At 43.0% G+C, this 27,949-nt stretch overlaps 1 protein-coding gene across 3 annotated transcripts in view; it reads left to right on the forward strand.

The window, feature by feature from the left end:
- The window catches only part of ryk (receptor like tyrosine kinase), a 436,205-nt gene that overhangs the window by 403,895 nt on the left and 4,361 nt on the right, over positions 1 to 27,949 (forward strand). For all 3 annotated transcript variants that reach the window (XM_085990858.1, XM_085990859.1, XM_085990860.1), the window contains 2 exons: positions 5,312 to 5,471; positions 26,989 to 27,125. In XM_085990858.1, coding sequence (XP_085846984.1) covers positions 5,312 to 5,471; positions 26,989 to 27,125 — 297 coding nt within the window. The remainder of the gene's footprint in view (positions 1 to 5,311; positions 5,472 to 26,988; positions 27,126 to 27,949) is intronic.

Below are 27,949 nucleotides of genomic sequence, written 5' to 3' on the forward strand. Positions count from 1 at the left end.
TGTTCCACGACTCTCCTGCATCGTTCTACGTTGTTTGCTGTACTTCATCTAATTCAACATTAAAATCCTGTTTGTTCTTCCGAGTCAAGCTCCGTTATTTGTTAGGAATACACCTATTCCTACACTTTCTTATTTGAGCTCTGTTTGGAATTAAAGTTTATTTTATTATTTTTTGTTGTATGTTTAACAACAGCGTTGAAGAATGAAAAATAAACTTGGAGCAACTTCTGTCAAAGCTGCAATGAGACTTGAAAGAATTTAAAGATTTTTAATTAACTTTTCACAAAAAATGAGTGTTGAAAACACTTTTTCCCCCCCTAAGTTTCGAATGTGATTTTGGACAAAAATCAATTTTCCCCCCATCTAAACAAGTTTCAACCAGGTCTTGAAGTCCAAATGCTTTTAAAGGGAATCTGAAATGCTTAAAACATTTTATGATTGAAATTTCTCAATATTTGATTTTGAACGATCAACTGAAGTGAGTAGCTTTACACAAACATGCAATCATGCTGTTGAGGGGGGAGAATTTGTAGGAGTTACATATGACTTTAAAAAAAATATATATCATTAAGACGTTTAGGAAAAGAGCCAAAAAAGGGGAAAAGCACAAACCATTTTATTTTGCCTGTTCTATAGTCCTAAGGAGTCCCAGGAATAATGTAAATACAGATTTCCTCTTAAACATTTAGTAGAGTGTTAATAGAAACACAAGTTATGTAATGATGTATAAAAATTGCAGGAAGCTACTTTAGAAGAAACTACTATTTGTTTATTGAGAAAGACACAGAAAATACTTCGATTAAACTGAGTGTACAATTTTGATTTGGTATAAATGTTTGAAATAGGAGATTAAAAATTGAGAGTACAATGAAGTTTGTTTCCCACTATTTAATTGGGAAGTACCTAAAATAATTCAACACTTCGTGATAAGAGCAGGGATTAATATTGTGGAGAATGTTTGAGAGAAAAACATTAGAAGCAAAATTCATAAATTAACATCTTTACGTCAACACATTAGTAAACATTTCCAAGTCAGTTTGATTGGTTCTCCTGTCCAGGAAGAAAGATGAATGTTTATTTCTGTTAAATCATAGCTCTTCCTGTTTTTTGTTTTTAATTCGGTGACGCAAATTGTGTGTGTGTTTTTCTGCACTTGTGAATAAGTGCTGCATTTCTGACATGTTACGGGGGGTACTGGTTCACGAAGACAATGGCCCAGAAATTCGGGTTGGAGGTTTCCCGCGGGCGCAAGCCCCCAACCTGCACTTACATAGCGCGCCTGCCATTGTGCTGTGGGCCCGCGTGGAATTCTGATCCTGTGCCTGCTCCAGCTGCCGGTGTGCAGGGCACACGTATCCCAGGGGCGCAACTAGTTTGCAGCGTCCCTGGGATCACGTGGGCCATGGGGAGCCAATCTCCATTCATAAATTTGACAGGAAGACCTGTCAAATCTATGAATAGAGATCGGCCCCAAAACCTAAGTAAAACTTCAAATACATTTTTTTTAATCACATTTTTAACATAACTATGAATTACATAAATTAACTATTTTAAACAAAAATTTTAATTTTTGAATTTTTAAAAAAAGTTTTTAACGGGGCTAAAAATAAACTTACCTTTCTTTAAAGTATTTTAAAATGATAAACCAGTGGGAAAAAAATGTTTTAATGTTACTTACTTCACGTCTTACCTTGTTAAAAGCAGCTGCTAGGGACTTACCCGCATTGAAAAACCTGTGAAAAAAGCTGAAGTTTCAGGTCTATGCACTGCCTCTCCGGCGCATGCGTTTGACTTTCGAACCCCTTCCTTCAAGAGAATGGAAGTTCCGGTTTACAGCGCATGCGCGAAACCGGCACTTCCGTTGGCCCTACGGGTGAGTGCACAGCACGTACTCACCCGTGGGGGCCCAAATTTCTGGGCCAATGTTTATTATTGGAAGTGATTGAAGTTGGAAATACGGATACCTGTTTTTGTTCAATTCTTTTTAATAATGTTATTATCTGGTTGCAGTGTGATTAATATTCTGATTACTTATGTGGACGTACAGCACGTCAGCGCCATAGGAAAACTGCTGCTGGTGCAGTCACTGCTATAGTGACATGAGGGATGGGCTAATACGTTGAAAACTTTAAAATTAATACAGATTGCACGAATAGATATGCCTCTTTCAGCTCACCTGGGGCTTTTGGATTGTTTGTCGATGCATAACCATGTAACTGAGTGACATTTCTGAAGTGTTAATGTATTATTATGAAGTTCTTTTATATCCCAGTCATTTCTGACAAGTAATTTTTTGTTAAATAGAGGTTGTACATGACGAACTAAAAGCTTTCAATTAGTTCTACCGTAAACAAACTTGCAGAATGGGCATGTAAATGACAAATGAATTTCAATATAGATAAGTGTGAGGTGGTGCATTTTGGTAGGAGGAATAAGGAGGCTACCTACTATTGGAAAAAACGGGTCTAAATGGAGTAGAGGTGCAAAGGGATCTAGGGGTATAGATTCACAACTCATTACAAGTAGCAATGCAGGTTAAAAAAAACATAAAAGTGCAAATAAAGCTCTGGGGCTTATTTCTAGCATTCAAAAGCAGAGAAGTTATGTTAAACTTGTATAGAACCTTGTCTGATTGTCTCATGATTTGAGACGGTGGGGTGGCAATATGGCATTACAGTATATATGCTTTTAAGTGGTTGTTGTTGTTATTTTAAAATTTGCTCACTGACAAAAAGGTCGCGCTCAAAGGTGTTTGTGGCCCGCTCAGTACAAAAAAAATTAGAGGGAACATTGCCCACAACCTTCCGAGATAACTGCGCTTCTCTAATTCTGGCTTCTTGAGCATCCCCGATTTTAATCGCTCCACCATTGGTGGCCGTGCCTTCAGCTGCCAAGGCCCCAAGCTCTGGAATTCCCTCCCTAAACCTCTCCGCCTCTACCTCTTTTTCTTCCTTTAAGATGCTCTTTGAAACCTACCTCTGACCAAGATTTTGATTATCTGCCCTAATATCTCCTTATTTGGCTTGGTGTCAAATTTTGTTTTATAACACTCCTGTGAAGCACCTTGGGATCTTTTACTATGTTAAAGGCGCTATATAAATACAAATTGTTGTTGACTCCACCATGCTCCTTGACATTGAACGCAGGCTTTCTGGCACCAAGCTTTTCGTTGTGTATACCCATCAGCCGCCTTCTGTAGCCTGGCCCATCGAAGTCCTCATCTGACTCCTCTGCCGCAGAACCTCTCTGGTGAGCTGGCATCTGCACTATCCTTGCCCCCTGCCCTGGCGCAGCGCACTTGTGCCCAGTGTCTCACCAGTGCAGATCCCGCCTCTAGTCTATCCTCTAAGATACGCAGTGTGTCAGTATCTGAGCTGGTAACTGCGAGTGTGAAATCAAGTGTCGGTGTGTCTTCATCATCACTCTCTTCTTGGTGTCCCTCCACTACCTGGCCAGGTTGCACTTCTTGGGTATCTGAAAGGAAAAAGACTCCAGGGTTAGGTTGTGGTGAGAGATGGGGGGTGGGGGAGAAGTAAGAGGTGCATGCTTACACCAGCTGCAGCTTGTAAATCAGAAGAGTGTATGGGATCAGGGGGAAGTGGGATGTGAGAAGGAGGATTAGGTATGAGGATACCATAATCTTCAATGGTTTCAGCCCTGCTGCTGGCCCTTCCGATAATGGCCAGCACCGTCTCCTCCACGGGGGTTAGATAATGCAGGCACGCCTCTCCCCCTGCGGTTGGTTCTTGCTGCCTTCAGTTGTGCGCCACCTTCTCCTGCAAAAGAGAGGGAAGTGTCAGTGAATGTGGTGCAGTATGTTTGGGTGATGTGGCTGTCATGGTTGAATAGCTGGCAGTTTGTGCAAGCTGTGATGTGTGTGTGTGAGACTTGCAACAGTGCTAAGTGTGTGAGGGTGAGATGAAGCATATGCATGTTAGGTATAAGTCCTGATTAATTAATAGAGATAAGTGAATGAGGTTGTGGTTATTTGAGCAGTGCCTGAGCTGAGTAGTGCAGTTGATTTGAAGATGCATTCACTGACCTTGACAACTCGTGTGAGGTTATTAAACTTGTGTAACTGCATCCAGGTCCTAAGGGCTAAACTCCTGGCATTGAGTGTCATGGCTATCTGCTCCCACTACTTTTTCACCATGTTTCTGGAGGGCCTCCTGGCCCCCCTGCGGATACAGGACGTCTCTTCCCCCTTCCACCTCCTCCATCAAGACCTATCAAGTTCTGATTTTCCCAGGTCAGATTCAACTCACAAAGGACTCCCAGCCACAATACACCTCCCCTTTAAGCAGTGCAGGCTAACTTTAAGTAGTGCTAGCAAGTATCAATTTTGGGCTCCTTGCTAATGTCTGCAGCCAATCAACAGCGTGTTTAGTGCTGGCTTGCACGCTAAATCATGTAAATGCGCAGGTAACACAAAGATGGCGCGCTGCCTGCATTGCATCCAAAGCGTGTGGGTTAATCGCACATCACGATCCCTGGATCCATTTTTGGGGGCTATCCATTTTAGCCCCCTAGGTGTCATAAGTATAAGATAGTCCAATAGGAAATTCAGGAGAAAGCTCTTTACCCAGAGAGTGGTTAGAATGTGGAACTTGCTACCACATGGAGTGGTTGAGGCAAATAGCATAGATGCATTTAAGGGGAAGCTCGATAAGTACATAAGGGAGAAAGGAATGAAAGGGAATACTGATAGGGTTAGATGAACTAGGATGGGAGGAGGCTTGTGTGGAGCATAAACACCGGCATAGACCAGTTGGGCCGAATGGCCTGTTTCTATGCTGTAAATTCTATGTATACAATGTAGTGTGTTTTCTTCTTCTCACCCTTATGTTGCAGGAAGCCCACACAAATCCATGTTTCAAACTAGATAGTCTACACTTTTTTTGTAGCCTTGGGGAAAACTCTTGCAAGTAACAGACTATAAAGTGGATATTTGAAACAGTAAGTGACAAATTATTGGTCTGCAGTAACCACATTGTTCAGCCATTACTGTACGAATTAAAATGTGTGATTTGTACAGTTTGATCAAAAAAATCTGCATAACACATTAAGGTTTGTTTAAGCGCAGTGAAGTGTGTGCCAACATTAGAATGTACAGTATTCACTTACCATCTAGACCAGAACACGCACATACTCCCCCATTCTGATTTTTATATTTTGTGTTCACTTTGAGAAACTTATGATGTACCAGATTTTACATATTCTAACTTAGAAATTCACATCTTTGTATATTTATGTGTTCAAGTTAATAATTCACTTCCCTATTACAATTATTATAATTCTGCATTCATCCTAGAATTGATGATGGTCTTCAGGTAAAGATTACAGACAATGCTCTCTCCAGGGATCTCTTCCCTATGGACTACCACTGCTTGGGGGACAACGAGAATAGACCTGTTCGGTGGATGGCGCTTGAAAGCCTTGTCAACAATGAATTTTCCAGTGCAAGTGATGTGGTAAGCAACCTCTTCAGCGTACTATACTAAACCAGTCTTGAAAGGTAAATACACTTAAATTTCCAAATAATATAAGGGATAACTTTATGGTTAACATAATTTTCAGAGAGCTCAACCCTGCCTTCGTAAGTAAATTCACTGCCCAGTATGATATTGGCCCATACAGAATGGAAGGTCCCATATTCCTAGTCTGTGAAATATTTCTGACCCTACAATTAGCTAGTTTGGGAGAGACCCTTGTTGAAAATTGCAAGTGTGGTTGTAGGGTGAGGAAAAGCCCGAGCTCAGCCTCAGCTGTGATCCCCTTATGAACAAACAAAAATAACAGATAGGGAAAGAATAGCTATACCATCGAATCCATCATACCGATATGGTACAACTTAGCACTGTGTCCCCCATCACCCTTCGCCCACCAACAACCACAAAATTTCCTGGGAGAGGTAAAAAAAACATAGGTCAATTCAGGGGGCGGTGGGGGGGGGTGGTGCGGACCTGTTAGACTGCGCTACCATTTGATTTGATGTATATCTATAGTGTGTTCAAGAAGATGTGCCTCGCCACAGTATGGACACGCAATTCCCTCAGACATTGCATGGTGACTTTTGCCACTTGTGAGAAGTGAGGGCTTATTTGTCTCATCAGTTAATGACTCCTTGGAGGGGTGTAAGCAGGGACTCTTTGGGGGGGGTCAGCTTGGCTTCAAGATGATGAGGATTGCAGTCGAAGACTGAAACGAGTAAATCTCCAGTGGCAGACTCGATAATTTCATATGAACCAGGCAGACTACAGTACTTCTGGGCATTGTTGATAAGTGAACAGCCAGCCTGGCTTATTAATGGGTCTTTAGTGGCCGACCTCCTGGGAAGCTGGTATTCTTGTACCATACAAACTTGCAAGTTAGTGCCCTAATAAGTAGGGTGCTCTTGGCTGGGCAAGCAGCAGGATGCTTACATAGGAGCATGGGAATTACTAGATGAAAAAAGACATGTCCGTCTACTATCTGGTAGTCACATGATACAACGATGATGGAGCTGTTGTATCAATGTGCTTGCTAACCTACAGTGGCTCCCAGTCCAGCAACGACTTGATTTTTAAAAATTCTCATCCTTGTTTTCAAATCCCTCCATGGCCTTGCCTCTTCCTATCTGTGTAACCTCCTTGAGCCCTACAACCCTCTGAGATCTCTGTGCTCCTCCAATTCTAGCATCTTGTGCATTCCTGATTTTCATCGCTCCACCATGCCTTCAGCTGCTTTGGCCCTAAGCTCTGGAATTCCCACGCTAAACCTCTCCGCCTCGCTACCTCTGAAAAAGCTTTAGGTCACCTGTCCTAATATCTACTTATGTGGCTCGGTCGCATTTTGTTTGATGACGCTCCTGTGAAGTGCTTTGGGCCTTTTTACTACGTTAATGATGGTATATAAATGCAAGTCGTTGTTGTTGATGATCATAGCAATCAACTTCTATCAATCAGTTTACAACAGACCTAGTCATGAGGTTAGGAAGCCCCCAGTAGTGGAATGCTTTAGAAACCATAAGTCCACAATTATCTGTTCCACCCAAGCCTGCTACACTTGTCATGTCATGGCTCAAATTACTCATATACTGCGTCCCAAAATATTATGTTATGAATGATGCTGTGCCAGTGCAAGCTGTATGATTTTATGTGGTAAATTGCAGCAGTACCCCTGTATACGTATGGGAGGTAGGGGTCTTTAAGCCTTGGATTTTGCCAGTCAGCTCTTTGGTAAGTGGGGTGCCACCCTATGGGGACGGAGTGTGCACTCCATATTGGGCAAATTCTACCTGTTTCTCAATAACTTGGTTTGGTAACTCTTAAGCATGCTGATGGGTTTCCATGCCTGTCAGACATCCGGGTGATACTCCCAGCTTCTGATGCTGTGGAATCGGCCCCATTAACACTACAGAGCACATTAACCAGGATTAGCACCGCACGAAAAACAACTTCATTCGTTCACGCTTTGCATCCTTGAGCAAAAACAGCTGCACAAGTTTTATTTCTGGCCACTGGACTTCCCCAGATGGCTCGTTGAGGTCTGTTATATGAAAACCACTTGCAATACAGCTGCCTCCCTAGGAATACGCAAATAGCACCTCTTGTGGTTGTTCCATGCTGGTCAGGAATCAATGGCCCAGAAATTGCTGGAAAAATAATGACAAGTTCACACTGCCCGCCATTATTAGTGCATAAAAAAAGACAGCAATTAGTGGCAAAGAAGAGATACGCAGTGTGTTCTGATGCACAAATTGCACGCTTCACCGTTAGCCGTGCAAAAAACAAAGAATTGGGACACAGCTGTCATCCTCCCCATTGACATTTATTGCATGTCAAGCAATTGCTGTATTTGCGCCGTAAATGTGAATTAACCCTGCCGCAACCAGTTAGGGCTGGTCATTCATGTCGCAATGAGCCTGTCAAAGGCGTGATTTATGGTCACCTCCTCTCCCTCAGGACAGTACACAAAAGGAAGGACAGGCAAGATTTAAATCAAACAGTGGAACTTTTATTCAGTGCAAGAGTTCAAACAAAAATGGAGCTAGTTAATCAGTTTAAAAGTAGTGCTAGATTTTTTCTTCAACAGTTGTGAATGTAAACATGTTGAAATAATTATTAAAAATGTTCAAAGTTTCAATAAGTTGCAAATGCCTTCACATAATTATTTTAGCAGCAACAACAATAAGAGTAACAATTTATAAATAGCTATCAGTAAATATCAATAAATAACACAACACCAACAATAGCAGCAAACTTTTTACAAGACTAGCACCCTCACAGGAGTGCCTGAGGGTGAGCTGTAAGTGAGGCCGAGGGAGGAAGTGGTCTCTGCAGGAGAAGAGCACCCTTTTTGTCTCCTATGCCTCGCCTCTCCCTGTGCACGAACCCCACTTGTACCAAGGGCACGGCCTCTCGGCCTAACATGTCGGTTGGGAGCTGGGTTCCTAATGCTGCTCCGAGGAGACGTGGGGAGAATTTGCACTGTGACTACTGGCTGGCTGTATCATTTGAGGATCGTCCTCAGCAGCCGGCTCCTGCAAGGCCTGTGTCTGGCACTAAGCCTGGGGTGGAAAGAAGTAACCCTGGGAACTTCCTGTTGGCTAGCAGCATGTCCCTCGTGGCCTTGGACTGTATCCATAAAAGGTGCCTCTATGGGGGTGGGGGGGGTGTGCACACAAGCACCAGCTGCAGTACAATGGTACTTGCTGTGTAGATGTCAACTGTACATGTAACAACCTGGCAAAGGTTGTTCACATTCAGCCCACAGTTTTCCAGCTTCTGCCCTACATTCTGATTGACGACCTTACTCTCCTCACTCACGGGCCCAAGAAATTGCAGGTACTTGCCATGCTCCCCAATCAACCTCCTTCACATTTCTACACCCCTGAAGTCCTTTGCTGCCGTATGCTAACTCACACCAGTCCCGTTCACACATCACCCATGTGCTCGATGATCTACATTGGCTCCCAGTCCGCATAGCCTCAATTTTAAGATTCTCATTCTTGTTTTCAAATCCCTCCATGGCCTTACCCCTCCTTATCTCTGTAACCTCCTCCAGCCCTACAACCCTCTGAGATATCTACACTTCTCCAATTCTGACCTCCTGCCCATCCCCGATTTTCATCGCTCTGTCATTGGCGGCCGTGCCTTCAGCTTCCTGGACCCTAAGCTGTGGAATTCCCTCCCTAAATCTCTGCATCTCTCGACCTCTCTTTCCTTCTTTAAGATACTCCTTAAAACCTATCTCTTTGGCCAAGCTTTAGATCACCTGTCCTCATATCTCCTTATATGGCTCGGTGTCACATTTGGATAAAGCTCCTGTGAAGCGCCTTGTAATGTTTTATTATGTTAAAGACGCTATCTAGATGCAAATTATTGTTCCCGTGGTCCTGTAGGAGTGAGGAACAAAATGTTACAATGGTAAACATGTTCATTTACCACATCATGTAAGTTTTATTTTCACATTCAATGCGCGACACGGAGAAAGGCAAATCACCCAAAGTGGTGTATGCCAGTGCTCACACACTTCTTTGGGCATCCCCCGCTCTAATTTCCTTTTCCCAACCTGCAGCCACGACAGAGCATTTAAACATGCAGCCGTGGAATTCACAAATCTCTGATGTCCCTCTTCTGTCTCCTGGCCAGGAGATAATGCAAGAGGATGTGACACTCCCCTTGCCCGAGTCCAATGTCTGCTTGGGCCACAGCCGTCAGCCTTGTAGCCCAGCAGCTGCAGGGCTCTGTCCTCATGGGGCTAAGTGAACAGCCCCACCCGCCATCGCCCGCTCCCGGGTATTATGAGCCATCTTACCCTACACAGATAGAAAAATATGAAAACGTTCCTGACTGCTGGTGGAGGCTTCTTTTCATGCATTCAAATGTGCTGTCTCTGTAGCAGAAATAAAAAGGGGTGAAATTCATCACTTTGGGAAGGCTGTGTCCCGTGGCAATGGAGTCTTACTACTCACTTGACTTTGGATTTAGCTAAAACAACTTGTAAAAAAACTGAAAAATGGGGGCAGGGGTTATAACCATTTTTCAGGCTGTATGATTTTGCCATCCCTATTTGCAACATTTTATCTTTCCTGCCTCCTATCTTAGCACAGAATGTTCCTCCAGTTCCTTCCTCCCCTTGATATACCTTGTGACCCGACATTCATGCGATCCCAGATGCCCCATTGACTTAGCCATGCAGTTTTTGGTGACTCCAACATAGCTTGTCGTCATTTTTGTTCGCTTTTTGTAGTTCTAAATCATTTGTTTTCTGTCATAGTTGTTCTTGGCAAGTGTTTGTATTGTATTACAGGAAACTCTCGATTTACCGGCACCTAAATAACCGGAAATCTCTGTTAACCGGCAAAATTCAGGAGTAGGTTCAGGTAAGTTTTACTTCATATTAGTGGCTGTTCCTGGATCTGTGGCTGTGTAACCGGGGTTCCTGCACCTGTTGCTAAGCAACAGGGATGCCTGGATCTTGTGGCAGGGTTCCTGCACCTGTTGCTAAGCAACAGGGACGCCTGGATCTGTTGCTGTGTACCGGGCTCTTGTACCTTTTACTATACCTCTCTGTAACCCGGACTTTTTGATAAACCGGCACCACGCCGGTCCTGTCAGTGCCGGATAAAAATGAGTTTCCTGTACTAGGAACATTATGCAATGAATTATCAAGATGGAAGATTTCCTGTTGAGCACAAGATCATACAAGGTGAGGTTGACACCCAAATCAGGGACAACGTGTGTTAGATAGTCAGGGTCCTCAATTTAATTTTGGCTTGGTGTTCTGTTATTTTTAATTCACTTTATTTTAAAACTGAATAATGTTGTTTTTCATTCTCTTCTCCTTCCGTGGAAGAATGTTGGGGGATTGTACACAAGTGCTTATCCTGAGGGTAATTTGTTGACTCAGTAACTTGAAATACTTGATCAAGGTGTGCGTGATGATGATTAGAAAGCCACATATCCAAGTTGCCGATGACACAAAGACAGCATTGTAAGCAGTGTTGATGGAAGCATAAAATTACAAAGAAATATTAATAGATTAAGCGAATGGGCAAATGTGAGGTCATCCACTTTGGACTTGAAAAGGATAGATCAGTGTACTTTCTAAATGGTGAAAAATTAGAAACAGTAGCGGTCCAAAGAGACTTGGGGGTCCAGGTAGATCATTAAAATGCCATGGTCAGGTATAGAAAATAATCAAAAAGGCATTTATATCTAGAGGACGAGATTACAAGGGGTAGAAGTTACGCTACAGCTATACAAAACCCTTGTCAGACCACACCTGGAGTACTGTGAGCAGTTCTGGGCACCACACCTTAGGAAGGATATATTGGCCTTGGGAGGGAGTACAGTGTAAATTTACCAGAATGATACCTGGACTCAAAGGATTAAGTTACAAAGAGAGATTACACAAACTAGGGTTGTATTCCCAGGAATTTAAAAGGTTAAGGGGTGATTTGATCAAAGTTTTCAAGGTATTAAGGGGAACTGATAGGGTTACTAGAGAGAAACTATTTCCACTGGTTGGGGAATGTAGGACTAGGGGGCATAGTCTAAAAATTAGAGCCAGACCTTTCAGAAGGGAAGTTAGGAAACACACGCAAAGAGTGGTAGAACTTTGGAACTTTCGCAAACGGCAATTGATGCTAGATCAGTTGTTAATTTTATATCTGATATTGATAGATTTTTGTTAACCAAAGATATTAAGGGATATGGGCCAAAGGCGGGTATATGGAGTTAGGTTGCAGATCAGCCATGATGTCACTGAATGGCAGAACAAGCTCAAGAGACTAAATGGCCTACACCTGTTCCTACATTCTTATCTAGAAATACATAGAAGTTATGACATGGAAACTGGTTACTTAAGCATGACATGCAGTCATTATAAACTGAAGGTGGGACGAGACAATACGAAACAGCATAGCGTTAAACTCTGAGGCCCAAGAGGCTGATGCACCCTAATAGACAATGTGAGGTCAACTTCGAGCAGCCACCAACCAACAACGAGGTGTATAATTGGTAGTGGAGAAAGGGTGGGGAGACCAATAGCTGGGGAACTAGTGGAGATGTGCAGTGGATTGAGAGGAGTCAAGCAGGACTGGATGGTCGACCAGAGGCAGCAGAGTTTGATCCTGAGGTCCCGGGGGGGTTGGGGGGGTGTAGTGGCCAGAGGTGTTCGCAATGCACAGCAGAAGTTCAGAACAAGCTTGCAGAATGGGTGTGTGAAAGGCAAATTAATTTCAATTTAGATAAATGAGAGTTGATACCAGAACTGAGAGGATATAACTATCAGGAAAGAATAAACAGGCTGGGGCTCTTTTCTCTAGAAAAGAAAAGACTGAGAGGTGACCTGCTAGAGGTCTTCAAAATTATGAAGGGGTTCGACAGGGTAAAAGTAAAGATGTGTCCACTTGTCGGGGAATCCAAAACTATGGGCCATAAATATAAGATAGTCACTAATAAATCGAATAAGGAATTCAGGAGAAACTTCTTTACCCAGAAAGTGGTGAGAATTTGGAACTCACTGCCACATGGAGTGGTTGAGGCGAATATTATAGATGCATTTAAGGGGAAGCTAGATAAGAGCATGAGGGAGAAAGGAATAGAAGGTTATGCTGATAGAGGGAGATGGAGTAAGGTGGGAGGAGACTCATGGAGCATTAACACCGACCCCCTGTCTCCATCTATCAAGGAGCCCCCATTCCCCAATCTCCATCTCTACCCCTGCACCCACATTCCCCAGTCTCCCTCTGTCCCCAGCCCCCATTCCCCAGTCTCCCTCTCCCCGAGCTCCCATTTCCAAGTCTCCCTCTCCCCTCATCCCCCAATCCCCAGTCTCCTTCTCTTCCCCGAGTCCCCAGTCTCCCTCTCCCCAGTCTCCCTCTCCCCAGTCTCCCTCTCCTCTCAGCCCCCATTCCCCAGTCTCCCTCTCCCCTCAGCCCCCATTCCCCAGTCTCCCTCTCCCCTCTCCCCCTCAGTCCCCAGTCTCCCTCTCCCCCTCAGTCCCCAGTCTCCCTCTCCCCCTCAGTCCCCAGCCTCCCTCTCCCCCTCAGTCCCCAGTCTCCCTCTCCCCCTCAGTCCCCAGTCTCCCTCTCCCCCTCAGTCCCCAGTCTCCCTCTCCCCCTCAGTCCCCAGTCTCCCTCTCCCCCTCAGTCCCCAGTCTCCCTCTCCCCCTCAGTCCCCAGTCTCCCTCTCCCCCTCAGTCCCCAGTCTCCCTCTCCCCCTCAGCCCCCAATCCCCAGTCTCCCTCTCTTCCCCAAGTCCTCAGTCTCCCTCTTCTCCTGAGCCTCCATTCCCCAGTCTCCATCTCTTCCCGAGCTCTCTTCTTCCCCCCCCCCCCGACTCCAGAGCTCTCTTCTTCACCCCCCCCCCCCCGACTCCAGAGCTCTCTTCTTTCTCCCCCCCCCCCCCCCCGACTCCAGAGCTCTCTTTCCCCCCTCCCCGGACTCCTGAGCTCTCCTCTTTCCCCGCCCCCCCAACCTGACTATAGACTGCCCTCTCCTCCCCTCCTTCTGACTCTCTGCCCCCCTCCCCCCCCCCCCGCAGCTCGCCGATTGCAGTCTCCTGAGCACCCCTGCTTCCCGAGGTCCCCCAATTGCCAATCCCCCCCCCCCCCCTTGATTCCCAATCCTCGATTTGCTACTGACACCTGTGCTCTTCTAGCTCATTATTCCCAGAGTCCCGAACAGCCAGTCCCGGCACTCTGCGGCGGTGGGGGGGTAACATCATTGGGCCGGAGGTGGGAAGATACACTGGTGTCAGTGCAGCAGGCACCTGACTGTAAACTGAAGGTGAGATAGTATGGGGAGTTCTTCACCCAGCATCTATAACGGCAGAGAAACCCCTCTATCCCTGGGACAGAGCCAGGCAAGCCTTCAATCCCAGAGATAGACCAGTTTCTCTGCCACTGTGGATGCTGTGTAAAGAGATCTCTATTCCGCAAAAGCCGTTCCTTTCACCTGCTGTCGCCTCAAACTTATCTGCATGTCCCATGTTTTAAGTTGTAAACGGACTTGGTGCATTGAAGACTGTCCGTAATTCCTAATTTGCGAATGTCTGTGGTTTCAAGGTGCAGCTTGTATCTATTGCAATGCAAGTTATTTGGGTCTATCGGCACGTGTCCGTTTTGTGGGAGTGTCTCTACAGGTTTCACTAGTAAAACGTCCCAAAGCGCTTCACAGGAGCGTTATCAGAAGAAGTTTGACAGCGAGCCACAAAAGAAGATAGCAGGACAGGTGATCAAAAGCTTGATCAAAGGGGTAGGTTTTAAGGAATGTCTTAAAGGAGGGGAGGTGGAGAGATTTAGGGAGGAAATTCCAGAGCATAGGGCCTTGGCACAACCACCAGTGATGGAGTGATGAAAATCTGGGCTGCGCAAGAGATCAGAATTGGAGGATCGCAGAAATCTGAGGATTGTAGGGCTCAAGGTGGTTACAGAGATTGGGAGGGGCGCGGCTATGGAGGGATTTAAAAACAAGGATGTCCCAGCCTAGGTTTTTGGGAGACTGAGGCATGCAAGTAAAAACATTTCATTCAATATATTAATCATATTATGAAATATGTATTATTTTAAATTATTTTGTTTAAAACCAGATTTTGGTCATTGAAATTTCAGTTATTAAGAAGTGTTGATGAAAATTTTAAAGCATTTTGAGTTCTTCACTTCCCCTAGGTTTCTACATTATGAAATGTTTATCTACATGTTTTCCATTATAAAAATGTGACTTGGGGTGTAAGGATACCATGTCCAGAAAGTTTGTGCCAAATGCAGGAGTTTTGATAGAGATTTTAAGATGTAAAATAACTTTCAAGTAAACAAAGCTTAGAGACACTTCCTAAAGGTTTTTTTTTTGAGAGAAAGCATGTTATGTTTGAAATGATGCTATCAGTTTTGGCAAGATTTGCGTTTTGTACTGTCTATGTTCATAAACAAATGAGCACTTTTTATGGAGATAGTGCCTTTACAATGGTCAGTGATTTGTTAACGATAGTTGAATTGGCCTGTATTTCATAATTATTAGATTTTATACACATGCAAGTATTGCATGAGTTTCCATCATTTCTGTGCTCTCCTCTGAAGTCAGTTCCACACTGTGATGTAGACTGACTCAGTGACCCAATGTGTGTAAACTGCTGAGAAATTACTAAGTTTAACTTCCTTCTGAGCACGTCAACACGTCATTCATGTTTGTTTTCTTTTTTGAGAAATTGATTACCGATAATACAGATAATGTTTGTTGAACCTTGAGATTCATAGGCTTTTGATATCTTGTGACCGACAATACAGTTACTGAAAGCACTGTACATTCTCAATGTTGCAATGGGGCATTTGCTGCCCCAGGGATCTGTCCAGAAAATTGCTGCTTTCCATTCTGATATTTTCTTTACTCTTGGCACTAACTGCAGCTCATACTAGATGCTGCTTAGCTCTGGATGTGGACTCTGGAAATTGTTGCCAAGAAACACCAACAGCAGTTTATTTCCAAGTGTTGCATCAGTATATTCCTTCTCTTGGGATGCTGTAACCTGTAGGGCTATGGACCAAGAGCTGGGAAGTGGGATTAGGCTGGATAGCTCTTTGTTGGCCGGCGCAGACACGATGGGCCGAAATGGCCTCCTTCCGTGCTGTAACTTTCTATAATTCTATGATTTAAGCAGTGATGGGAGTTTTCCGGCCCTGCATTCCGTTACAGTATTTACATTTCTGGTCAGTTGTCTGTACAGTACAGTTTATCACATTTCAGTTACATTACTGTTGGATCTATCCTTTTGCATCTTTCACAGTAATCTGTGCCATAAGGCTTGTACCAGTGACAGATTTACATAAGAACTGAGTGCATCATTGTTGATCAAGTTGTCAGTCAGATTGACAATATAAGAGACCAGTGGGGTCACCGCTATGTGTAAATGCGGACGCTTTTATCCTCTGGGGCAGCAAATCAACAGTTGACAAGTGAATTTATGTTGCAATGGGGCATTTGCTGCCCCAGGGATCTGTCCAGAAAATTGCTGCTTTCCATTCTGATATTTTCTTTACTCTTGGCACTAACTGCAGCTCATACTGGATGCTGTTTAGCTCTGGATGTGGACTCTGGAAATTGTTGCCAAGAAACACCAACAGCAGTTTATTTCCAAGTGTCGCATCAATATATTCCTTAAATTCATTGAAGAAAAAAATCAAGTGTTTTAACTGCCTGGAATTCAAACAGTTTTGATTCCTAGTAAGAAAATCACAGAATGATCACCCTTGCTGCTGTTTGCTTCATTTGACTTGGTTTCTATTGTTGATAACTATAAGAAACACTGCACAGAGGTGGTCCAGCCTTGGACGAAAGAAAAATAAATGGGAAATAATTTGTGACCTGCACCCTCATGTTCACATGTACACGTACGCGTGCATGTTTGTGTGTGTGCACATGCACTCATACTCTTAAGTTACATTCTCTACCTACTTATTTCAGACTATACACTGAGAAGTTTGCAACCCATACCATGGCAATTTTGCCACTGGAAACAGATGTACAGGAAAAATATTTATTGTCGAAGCAAATTTTATTCAGTATTCAAGAAGGGTTCTTAATTAATTCCTGACCTGAAAATACTTGGTGCTTGGCAGATTTCGCTCACCTACCTTTGCTTTACAGAACCCTGCTTGTTGCTTTAGCCTTTTTCATAAATTTAGTGCCTATTAAATTTGGAAAGAAATATAATTATGGTTGCTGTATTACTGCAAACAAGTACAATCAGCACGTATGCCAATCATCTGCAAGTTATGTGGATAGTCAGATTTTGGACCCAGTGTCTGCTTCGTCTGTGTTTGCTGTTAAAAATCAGTGTGCAACTGGCCCCACTCAAACTTCCTAAGACTTCCATCAGTCCCTGTGGCTCACTTTAAATTCACATGCACGCTTGTGTCTCATGCTTCCTACATTCCCTGGGACAGGAAGAGGTCAGGATGGAAAAAGAATCAAAATATACATGAACAGGTACAGAGCGCACGGTATACTGCTGTTCCAAGGTGAGAATTTAGTGCTGAAGATTAAATGTTGTACAAGTGTAAGATGAGCCTTTGTGGACAGTGTGTCTTAAAGAGTGCAGAATGTGACGAGGTGCTGAAGCAAAGATTTGGAGAGATTTCACATCTTGATGGGGACTGCATCTTATACTGTGATTATTGCTCATATGAAGGTTTCTGTAAAAGCAGCATATATTAGTTTACAGGTCAGTGGTTTCAAAGATTCTTTAGAGAATGATAGCTCACATGTGACATTGCTCCTAGTGAATCAGAGGATATGCGAGAAAGAACTTTTCTTTATCTAGCACCTTATTACGTCCTCAGGATGTCCCAAAGCACTTCACAACCAATCGGTTACTTTTGAAGTGAAAGCACTGTTGGTAAATGCAGTCACTAATTTCTGCACAATAAGGGCCAACAAACAGCAAATGAATGACCAGATATTCTATTTTCAGTGATGTTGGTTGAGGGCTAAATGTTGGCCAAGGCACCTGGAGAACTCCCCTGCTCCTCTTCAAACAGTGCCATGGGATGTTCTAGGTTCACCCAAGAACACAGATAGGGCCTTGGTTTAACGTCTCATCTGAAAGACGATGACTCCAACAAATGCAGCACTCCCTCCCTCAACCTAGATTATGTGCTTAAATCCGTTGTGAAGCAAACCCACAACCCTCCAACTCAGATCAAAGTGCAACAACTGAGTGAGTAAAGCTGGCACATTGAAGTATAAACCCTGAAGTGTGACAGGAAGTGTAATGCATATAGGAAACAAGTGAATGTTATACACAAGACTTTAAATATATAGATAAATGTAAGAGCCTCGAGGAACTCATTATTCAAACCACAGCCTGTGCACATATTTATGGAGACAAGGCCGTGTGACTGAGAACAGTTTAATGACATTCACTGTTAAACAATATTCGAGACACATTGAATTTCTCTCTTATTCATCTCGGGCAAATGCTGGTCAGATGTTAAGACATGATCGTGCAGACACACAAACTAGAAAAGTGAAAAATATTGCACGTCTCCTCACACTTGACATGCAGCATCAGACCAAGCATGCAGGTTGAGGACAATAAAGACACAGTGAGACCTGGCGTTAAATTACAGAATTAAAATGAGCTCAAAAATACTGTAAAATACACCAAATGAAGTATCAAACATCATTATTTTTCTGGGAGGTAGGAAATGTATCTGACGAGCAATACTTGCGTCCCCTTCAGAAATTTATAAATCTGCCACTGCTGAATCATACAGCACCTAAGGAGGCCATTCGGTGCATCGTGCCTGCTCTTTGAAAGAGCTGTGCAATTAGTCCCACTCCCATGCCCTTTCCCCATAGCCCAGCAAATTTCTCCCCTTCCCTTTTGAAAGTTGCTATTGAATCTGCTTCCAACACCCTTTCAGGCAGAACATCCAGATAATAACAACTCGCTGCATGAAAAACTTTCTCATTTCCCCCTGGATTTTTTTGCCAAATATCTTAAATCTGTGTCCGCTGGTTACCGACCCTCTTGGCAGTGGAAACGGTTTCTCCCTCTCTATGAAAACACCTCATAATTTTGAAAATCTCTACTAAATCTTTCCTTAACCTTCTCTGCTCTAAAGAGAACAATCCCAGTCTCTCTAGTTTCTCCACCTAACTGAAGTCCCTCATCCCTGACACCATTCTGGTAAATACAGAAAATGCTGGAAATACTCAGTAGGTCAGGCAGCATCTGTGGAGAGAGAAACAGAGTTAATGTTTCAGGTCGATGACCCTTCGTCAGAACTGGAAAAAGCTGGAGATGGAACAGGTTTTTAAGCACGTGTAGGAGCAGGGAAAGGAGGAGGGGACAAAAGAACAAAAGGGAAGGTCTGTGATAGGGTGGAAGGCAGGAGAGATTAAGAGACAAAAGGGATGATGGTGCAAGGCAAAAGGAGATGGTAATGGGACGTTAAGAAACAAAAATGGCTCTAGATGAAGTGTAAATGGCAATGGCTGAATGATCGACAGCTGCCATGTGAGAGAGAGAGAGAAAAAAAATGGGAAAAAAAAGATAGGGGCAGAGGTTTTGGTCTGAAATTGTTGAACTCGATGTTGAGTCCAGAAGGCTGTAAAGTGCCTAATCGAAAGATGAGGTGCTGTTCCTCGAGCTTACATTGAGCTTCATTGGAACAGTGTGAGAGGTCAGAGTGGGAGTGGAGCGGAGAATTAAAGTGATAGGCGATCGGAAGCTCGGGGTCACCCTTAAGGACTGAACGGAGGTGTTCTGCAAAGCGGTCACCCAATCTGCGTTTGGTCTCCCCAATGTAGAGGAGACCGCATCATGAGCAGCGAATACAGTATACTAAATTGGAAGAAGTACAAGTAAATCACTGTTTCACCTGGAAGGAGTGTTTGGGGCCCTGGACAGTGGGAAGGGAAGAGGTAAAAGGGCATTTGTTGCATCTCCTGCGCTTACATGTAAAGGTGCTGGGGGTGATGGAGGAGTGGACCAGGGTGTCGCGGAGGGAGCGGTCCCTTCGGAATGCTGAAAGGGGAGGTGAGGGGAAGATGTGTTTGGTGGTGGGAATGGCGGAGGGTGATCTGTTGAATGTGGAGGCTGGTAGGGTGAAAGGTGAGGACAAGGGGAACCCTGTCGTGGTTCCAGGAGGGAGGGGAAGGGGTGAGAGCAGAAGTGTGGGAAATAGAACGGACACGGTCAAGGGCCGTGTCAACCACAGCAGAGGGGAATCCTCGGTTGAGGAAAAAGGAAGACATGTCGGAAGCACTAGTATGGAATCGTCAGAGCAGATGTGGCGGAGACGGAGAAACTGGGAGAATGGAATAGAGTACTTACAGGAGTCCTTGCCATTCTGGTAAATCTCCTCTGCATCCTCTCCAAGGCCTTGACATCCTTCCTAAAGTGTGGTGCCCAGAATTGAACACAATACTCTAGTTGAGGTCTAACCAGTGATTTATGAATGTTTACTATAACTTCCTTGCTTTTGTACTCTACGCCTCTATTAATAAAGCCAAGCAACCTATATGCTTTTTTAACAGTCTTATCAACTTGTCCTACCACCTTCAAAGATTTGTGTATGTGAAACCCCCCTGGTCTCTGTTCCTGCACCCCTTTTAAAATTATACCATTTAATTTATATTGCCTCTCTTTTTCTTCCAAAATGCATCACTTCATACTTCTTGGCATTAAATTTAACCTGCCATGTGTCTGCCCATTTCAACAACCTGTCTATGTCCTCCTGAAGTCTGTTACTATCCTCACTGCTTACTATGTTTTCAAGCTTTGTGTCATCTACAAACTTTGAAACATAGAAGATAGGAGCAGGAGTAGGCCATTCGGCCCCTCGAGCCTGCTCCGGCCATTTAATGAGATCATGGTTGATCATCCAAATTCAGTACCCTGTCCCTGCTTTCTCCCCATATCCCTTGATCCCTTTAGCCTTAAGAAATATATCTAACTCCTTCTTGAATATATTTAATGAATTGGCCTCAACTGCCTTCTGTGGTAGAGAATTCCACAGGTTCACCACTCTCTGGGTGAAGAAATTCCTCCTCATCTCTGTCCTAAATGGCTTACCCCTTATCCTTAGACTGTGACCCCCCTGGTTCTGGACTCCCCGGCCATCGGGAACATCCTGCATCTAGTCTGTCTTGTCCTGTTAGAATTTTATAAGTTTCAATGAGATCCCCCCTCATTCTTCTAAACTCCAGTGACTATAAGCCCAATCGACCCAATCTCTCCTCATACGTCATTCCTGCCATCTCAGGTATCAGTCTGGTGAATCTTCGCTGCACTCCCTCCATGGTAAGAGCATCCTTCATCAGATAAGGTGACCAAAATTGCACACAATACTCAAGGTGTGGTCTCACCAAGGCCCTGTACAACTGCAGCAAGACATCCTTGCTCCTGTACTCGAATCCTCTCGCTATGAAGGCCAACATACCATTTGCCTTCTTAACCGCCTGCTGCACCTGCATGCTTGCCTTCAGCGACTGGTGCACAAGGACACCCAGGTCTCGTTGCACTTCCCCTTCTCCCAATCTATTGTTGTTCAGATAATAATCTGCCTTCCTGTTTTTGCAACCAAAGTGGATAACCTTGCATTTATCCACATTATACTGCATCTGCCCAATCACCCAACCTGTCCAAATCATACTGGAGTTTCTCGGCATCCTCCTCACAGCACACACGCCCACCCAGCTTTGTGTCGTCTGCAAACTTGGAGATATTACATCTAGTTCCCTCGTCTAGATCATTAATATATATTATGAATAGCTGGGGTCCTAGCACCGATCCCTGCGGTACCCCACTAGTCACTGCCTGTCACTCGGAGAAAGACCCGTTTATTCCAACTCTTTGCTTCCTGTCTGCCAACCAGTTCTCTATCCAAGTCAGTACCTTACCCCCAAGCCCATGTGCTTTAACTTTACACGTTAATCTCTTATGCGGGACCTTATCGAAAGCCTTCTGAAAGTCCAAATACACCACATCCACTGGTTCTCCCTTATCTATTCTACCAGTTACATCCTCAAAAAATTCCAGTAGATTAGTCAAGCACGATTGAAATTATGTCCTGCATACCCAAGTCCAGGTCATTGATACATATGGAAAAATAGCAGTAGTCCTAATACAGACCCCTGGGGGAACACCACTGCATACTTCCCTCCAGTTGGATAAACAACCGTTCACCACTACTTTCTGCTTTCTGTTTCCTCGTCAATTTTGTATCCACGCTGCTAATGCCCTTTTAATCCCATGCACTTCACTCTTGCTAACAAGACTATTATGTAGCACCTTATCAAGGAGGGTCTTGATGGAGCAGAGGGGTTGAGGGAGGGAATTCCAGAGCGTGGGGACCAGAGAGCTTTAGGCACAACCGCCAATAGTGGGGCAAAGGAAGGGAAGTTGCGCAAGCGGCCAGCGTCAGAGAAACGGCCGCTCAAGGGGATGAGGTTCTAGGGCAGGAGGAGGTTACAGAGGGGAAGGGGATGAGGCACTGAAGGGTTTTAAACTGGAGGCATGGGGGACTGGGGACAAGGACAGGGGTAATGGGTGAGCGGAGCTTGATGTGGGATAGCGTACAGGCATCAGATTTTTAAATGAGCTGAACTTGGCTGGGTAGGGTGAATGACAAGAGGCCGTGAGGAATAGCATACAGAAGGCTTCAGCAGCAGATGGGCTGCTGTAGGGACAGGGACGGGCAGCGTTACGGAGGTGGAAGTAGGCGGTCTTTGATGGAGTGTTTTAAGGGGTTGGAAGCTCAGCTCGGGATCTAATAGAACACCAAGGTTGCAAACAGTCTAGCATGAGGCTGGTCTGCAAGGGGGCATGGAGTTGGTGGAATATGCGGAGTTTGCAGTGGGGGCCACAGACAATGGCTTTGGTGTTCCTAATGTATAACTGGAGGAAATTGTGGCTCATCCAAGACTGGATATCGATCAAACAGCCTGACATCACAGGCAATGTATTGCTCGAGTGCTAGTGGAAAGGTAAAGCCGGATGTCGTTAAAACCTACCTCTTTGACCAAGTTTTTGGTCATCTGCCCTAATATCGCCTTATGTGGCTCAGTGTCAAATTTTGTTTGATAACGCTCCTGTGAAACACCTTAGGACGTTTTACTGTATCAATGCAAGTTGCTGTTGTTGTAGTGTGCATGTGAAAGCTCACCCCATGTATATTTCCATTCCATATACATGCTGATGATGGCTAGCTTTATCATTCTGCCTTAAAATCCTCTCTTGATGCCTTGGCTACTACTCGACTTTCCAATTGTCTAATCAACATTCATGTATTAAAATTTCCTTCAGTTTAACAAAAGCAAAACTGAAGCTATCGTGTTAGCTCCATCATGCCTCTGCCAACTTTCCCCACTACTGCCTCAAGCTAAGTTGGCGTGCTGCTTGATGCTGACCTTATTTCCTTTTCCAAATCCATTGTGCTACCAAGACATTGTTTCCATCTTCAGAGTTGTAACCTCTTCCTCTCTGTTACTACCACCGAGACCCTAATCTTTACATTAATCGTTCAAGGGGCAATTTATCTAATGTACTCCAGTGTTTCCACACTCCATAAATTGCAACTCATTCAGAATGCAGCTGTCTTTTCTGACTCGAGCCTTCATCTCCCTACCCTTGCCAATCTCCTTTGAATCTTCACCTTCAAATGCCAACATGACCTTGCTGAACCCTTCCTCGGTTACCTTCTTCAGCCCTTTATCCACATTGGCACCCTTCACTCTTCTGATACTAGTCTACTCCTCCTTCCCCATCCTCTTTGCGCCATTGGTGATCACTCTTTCATCCATCATGCCTCTGCCCAAAATGGTTCCTCCTTATCTCCTTCTGTCCTACTTTTAAAAGGCAGGTGAATACTTTTCTTCAGCTGTCATCTAACTCCATTCTATATGGGTTCCCCCCCCCCCACTCGTCATCCATTTCATTCAATCTGCAAAGCCCTTTGAAATGTCTTTCAGATGTGAGAACCACTTCATAAATGCAAGTTGTTATTTTTGTTTATATTTAAATATATTTATATTTAAATGATGTTGATGGGCCAAGAAATAGCTTGGATAAGTTACAAAGCCAGACTCTGAGGGAACTGGACAAAGCAATTTACTGAGGATAGGCAGGGAATTTGGGCAGTGTAACAGCGTGTAATATGTCCAGGGGTCACTCTTGGTCATTTTTTTTTAACTATCTGAAAATGAGTAGAAAGCTGATTCATTTATAGTTGCTCGTTAATGGATCAGTATTTAAAATGGGATGCTATCTCCTGAGGAGACTCATTAGAAGCAAGGCACAACAGTTGGTGGTTGGTCACTTCACTCTCTCATATTCTTGATTTATGCCCGTGCATTGATGCAACAGGTGCATTCCTGAGACAGTTAGTGACGTTATTCACAACATCTCTCTTGGTTTCTGTGCTTCCATGTGGTTTTTAAATGCAATGAAGCGCACCAATTGAAATAAAAATGGCTTAAGTATATGTGTGCAGAATTACTGTATAAACAAACCCAAATAATTATCTCTACTTCATAATTAATCTCTACACCCATTTATGTATTTTTTGTTCATCTATATGTAAGCTGTAGACAATAATTAAGGCGAGCTTTTTTACAACACAAATTATGTAACTGAGTAATTTTGTATTAATTTCTGTTGGAAATTCTGTACATAATATTATGTAAGTTCCTGATGGTGTGTGCTGTTCAACTGAGACAAGCTGAAGTAATCTTTGAATCTGCGATTCACTTCCAACAGACTCTATAATTGCATTACAACATTGCATTGAACGGACTCAATGGGTCGAATGGCCTCCTTCTATGCCGTATGACTCTGTGACCGTGTATTACGTAGAAGGATGTCACAGGAAAGTCCCCCAAGCTCATTTCCAATAATGCTAATAGAAATTCAATCAACACAACTTGTGGTTTATTTCAAATTTGTTGTTTACTAATATAAAAGATACAATATCAAAACCTGATCCACACTTACCAGATAATATCTCAGTAGGCATTCAGTAGAGGCAATGCATTGACCCACTGATTGTCGGTATGTTAAAGTTCCAAAGCAGTCTTATAACTGTTGAAAAATTGCCTTGCATTCTGTAATTTAATTAATTTTACAAATATATCCAATGTTGCACTACTCTAGCAAAGGAATAGAGGAAACAACTAGAACAATAAGTAATTTATCAAAAACACAAAAGATTAAACAAAAAATCACTTCAAAATATTAGCAAGGCTTATGAACATTGCAGCTTTCAGAGCACACATGCACATAACCCCAATCACTGCTTTCTGAAATCTTTTTCAGGCCATTATTTTCTTAGTAACTGAATAAATACATATTTCACAATAACACAATTAAATATATCACTTTTTTTTAATGACTTCCATTAATTTTTTTACTGACCTCTCCCAAAAACCAGGGCTTTATATTTTTGCCCAGATCTGTAACTCTGTGAGCTGAATTTGGTGTGTGCAGTCTAAACATGTGAGGTTAAATGCCTAATTTCCCCAGATTTCATAAGTAATTCAGTCAGCTTTATTAATTAAATATTTTTATTTACCTTCTAGCAGTCTCTGCTCAAAAGTTTATCAAAATTATTTCAAAAAAGCTAGAGGACAAATTTTGAAATCTTTTAATCAGGCAACAATATACAGTATATTGATTTTTTTTAGAGAGAGGTTGTGTGTTTCTTTTTAAAGCAGACAGGGCTGTGTGTAAAAGACACTGCTGATTACACATTTCTTGCAGCTTGTTTTCTGCTCTATAAACTTCAGAAAGTTCGTTAGGCTGCGAAGGACAGTGCAGTTCTTCATCGTAATTAAGTTCATTTAAATAAATGAATTTTGAAGCAACCAGCCTCATTCCACTTGATTGTATTTATTGTGGAAGAGCCTGATTAGCACCTGTATTGTTGACAGTTAGAAAATGTAAAAGTTCATTGTTAACAGCTGTCAGACATGCACATCACACCTCATTCAATTTGTTTTTTCAGATACAGGAAACTTTGTGCTATCCGGCACCGACGGGACCGAGCTGTTGCCGGACACATCAGCGTTAATGTTGAAGCTTTTCATCTCCGTATCTGACAACAAACACTGTTGCTTAGCAACAGCTTCTAAACAGTTGGCCCGTACCTTGGAAGCGTCTCTGTAGCTTAGCAACAGCTTCAGAGAGACTTTCCAGACAGAACCTGACTGTTGGAAAAAAAAAGCCACGAGAAGAAAAAAAACCTAACAAAACGGCTCCTGATTTTTGCCTGTGGCTCGAGCTTGCCTCCGGACACTCCGGATAACACAAAGTTTCCTGTATAAACAAATGAATTCAATTTGGAAAGGTTTATTATCACCTGTGTTTTGGTGATAATTGCACTGTTTACATTTTCTTAAGTCACTGTAAATCAGTGGCCGAGATGTTATCTTTGTTCTCATTTGCAATTATGCCGATCATAATTTGAGAGGTATATGGAAGCACTAATCATTTTTCTCATCTGAAAACACTGTTAAAAGTAGAGCTTCCAGAAATTGTGTTTGTATTCCATGGGTGGTTAGGTAGCTAATACTAGGAAAACCATGGTAAATCTTTTTGATTCAATATATCTGTTTATATTTAAAGTGTTGTGTCTAGCACACATCATTTGCATCATGCTTTCAAGATTGTCACTATTGCAAGTATTACCCTTGAGGGAATCATTCTTGGGTGCTTCATACATTAGGGCATCACAAATCTATAGGACAGATATTAATGGTTAGCTGAAATATGATTTTATTTTCTGCTAAATCACCAGTCAGCTATATCAGTCAGTAAGTATCAATGTGGTAGGAATAGTAGCAAAAAACTAAGGAATCAAATCACTTAGGAAAGGCTATGCGTCCTTAGCAGAAAGTAGAAGGAAATCCCAATCCTGAACGATCAAGGAGTGGGAAGCAGCTAATCAAATCATTCCAAAAAGCTTGTGAAGTTGGTTTGAGCCAGCAATTTGCATTCTCCCCACTGAACATTTACTGGTAAAAGTAACATTTATAGTATAAGAAAACCATAACAAAGTTAACGATTCTGAATATAACGCTAATTCTTACTCAGAAAATTGTCTATATGTAGTTGTAAATCTTTCAAAATATTTTCTCAGAGAGGCTTGCTCCTGTTTTGGGAACTTGAGGATGATTTTTTCTTCATGCTCTACAAGTAGACTTGTTAGCAGGATTAAAGGGGCAGTGGCAGCGTGGGTATGAAATTGGCTAAGAGACAGAAAGCAGAGAGTAGTGGTGAATGGTTGTTTTTCAGACTGGAAGGAAGATTACTGTGGTGTTCCCCAAGGGTCGGTGTTAGGACCTCTGCTCTTTTCATAAATTAGCTATTTATTGTCCCTCACTACAAAAACCTGCTCTCTGAACAAATAAAGCAGTGAACCTGTAATCTCTCACTGCTGTTACTTACACCAGAGTTTCCTGGTACACAGCGTCCTAATATCTGTTATTCTTCTTTGAAGTGGGCATTTGGAGTTACACTGTGGGAACTAATGACTCTGGGACAGACTCCATATGTCGACATCGATCCTTTTGAGATGGCTGCTTATCTTAAGGATGGATACAGAATAGCCCAGCCAATCAACTGCCCAGATGAACTGTAAGTTACTGTATCCATGAGGAGGTGCTGTATTTTACATGTGTAGATCTCATTTATAACTATAGAACTGTTTGGTGTAGCTGCATTTGGGTGAACCAATCCTCCAGATTAATAATGGGGAGGGGTAGCACAGTGCTGACTTAACACAACATATCACAGATATGAAAGGACACCAATCCAACTTGTGCGAATTACAATCTTGGTCATGCCATGAGAAGAAGGGGATACTAAGAGTTCTCCCTGTATTCTCTAAAAACAAATAAAATAATCTATTAAAGCATTGCTGATTGCATATTGAAATTGTGTAGGGCTATAATTTATCTAGAAACACTTCTCACTGCAATTATTTAAAACGTTTTATCAAATTTCTACCAAAAGTCTCCCAAAATGTTGGTAACCATCTATTTGCTCATCATTACTGTTGAGGAAATGTCATGTACACCATTAGAATTTCACCATGTTTAATAATTGATCTCCCGTCAAAGTGTCTGTCAAAAGCAGGCCAAGTGTCCAGAACATGAAAGGGTTTAAATGCTTTAAAAGTAGGGTTGCAAAGGGGTGGAAAGTTTCTGGGAAATTTCCGGAAATTTTCCACGGGAAGTTTAGCTTGGGAATTTGGGGAATTTTGCCCAAAAAAGCACATGCTAGCATAATATTGTTTTTTTTGTATTTCTTTCTTTTTTTTCCACAGGTCCTCTTAAAATTACTAACAGAGATGGAATCTTAATTATTAAGGAATTTCTTAATCAATATATGTTTATCTTCTTACTTGGCTTGTTTTAATAATTACAAGTTTTGTGTGGGACTGTGAACAAATGTGTCCT

Source organism: Somniosus microcephalus, chromosome 6 (genome assembly GCF_052327205.1).
Source record: "Somniosus microcephalus isolate GS21.2 chromosome 6, FLI_Smic_1.0, whole genome shotgun sequence".
NCBI classification, from domain to species: Eukaryota; Metazoa; Chordata; class Chondrichthyes; order Squaliformes; family Somniosidae; genus Somniosus; species Somniosus microcephalus.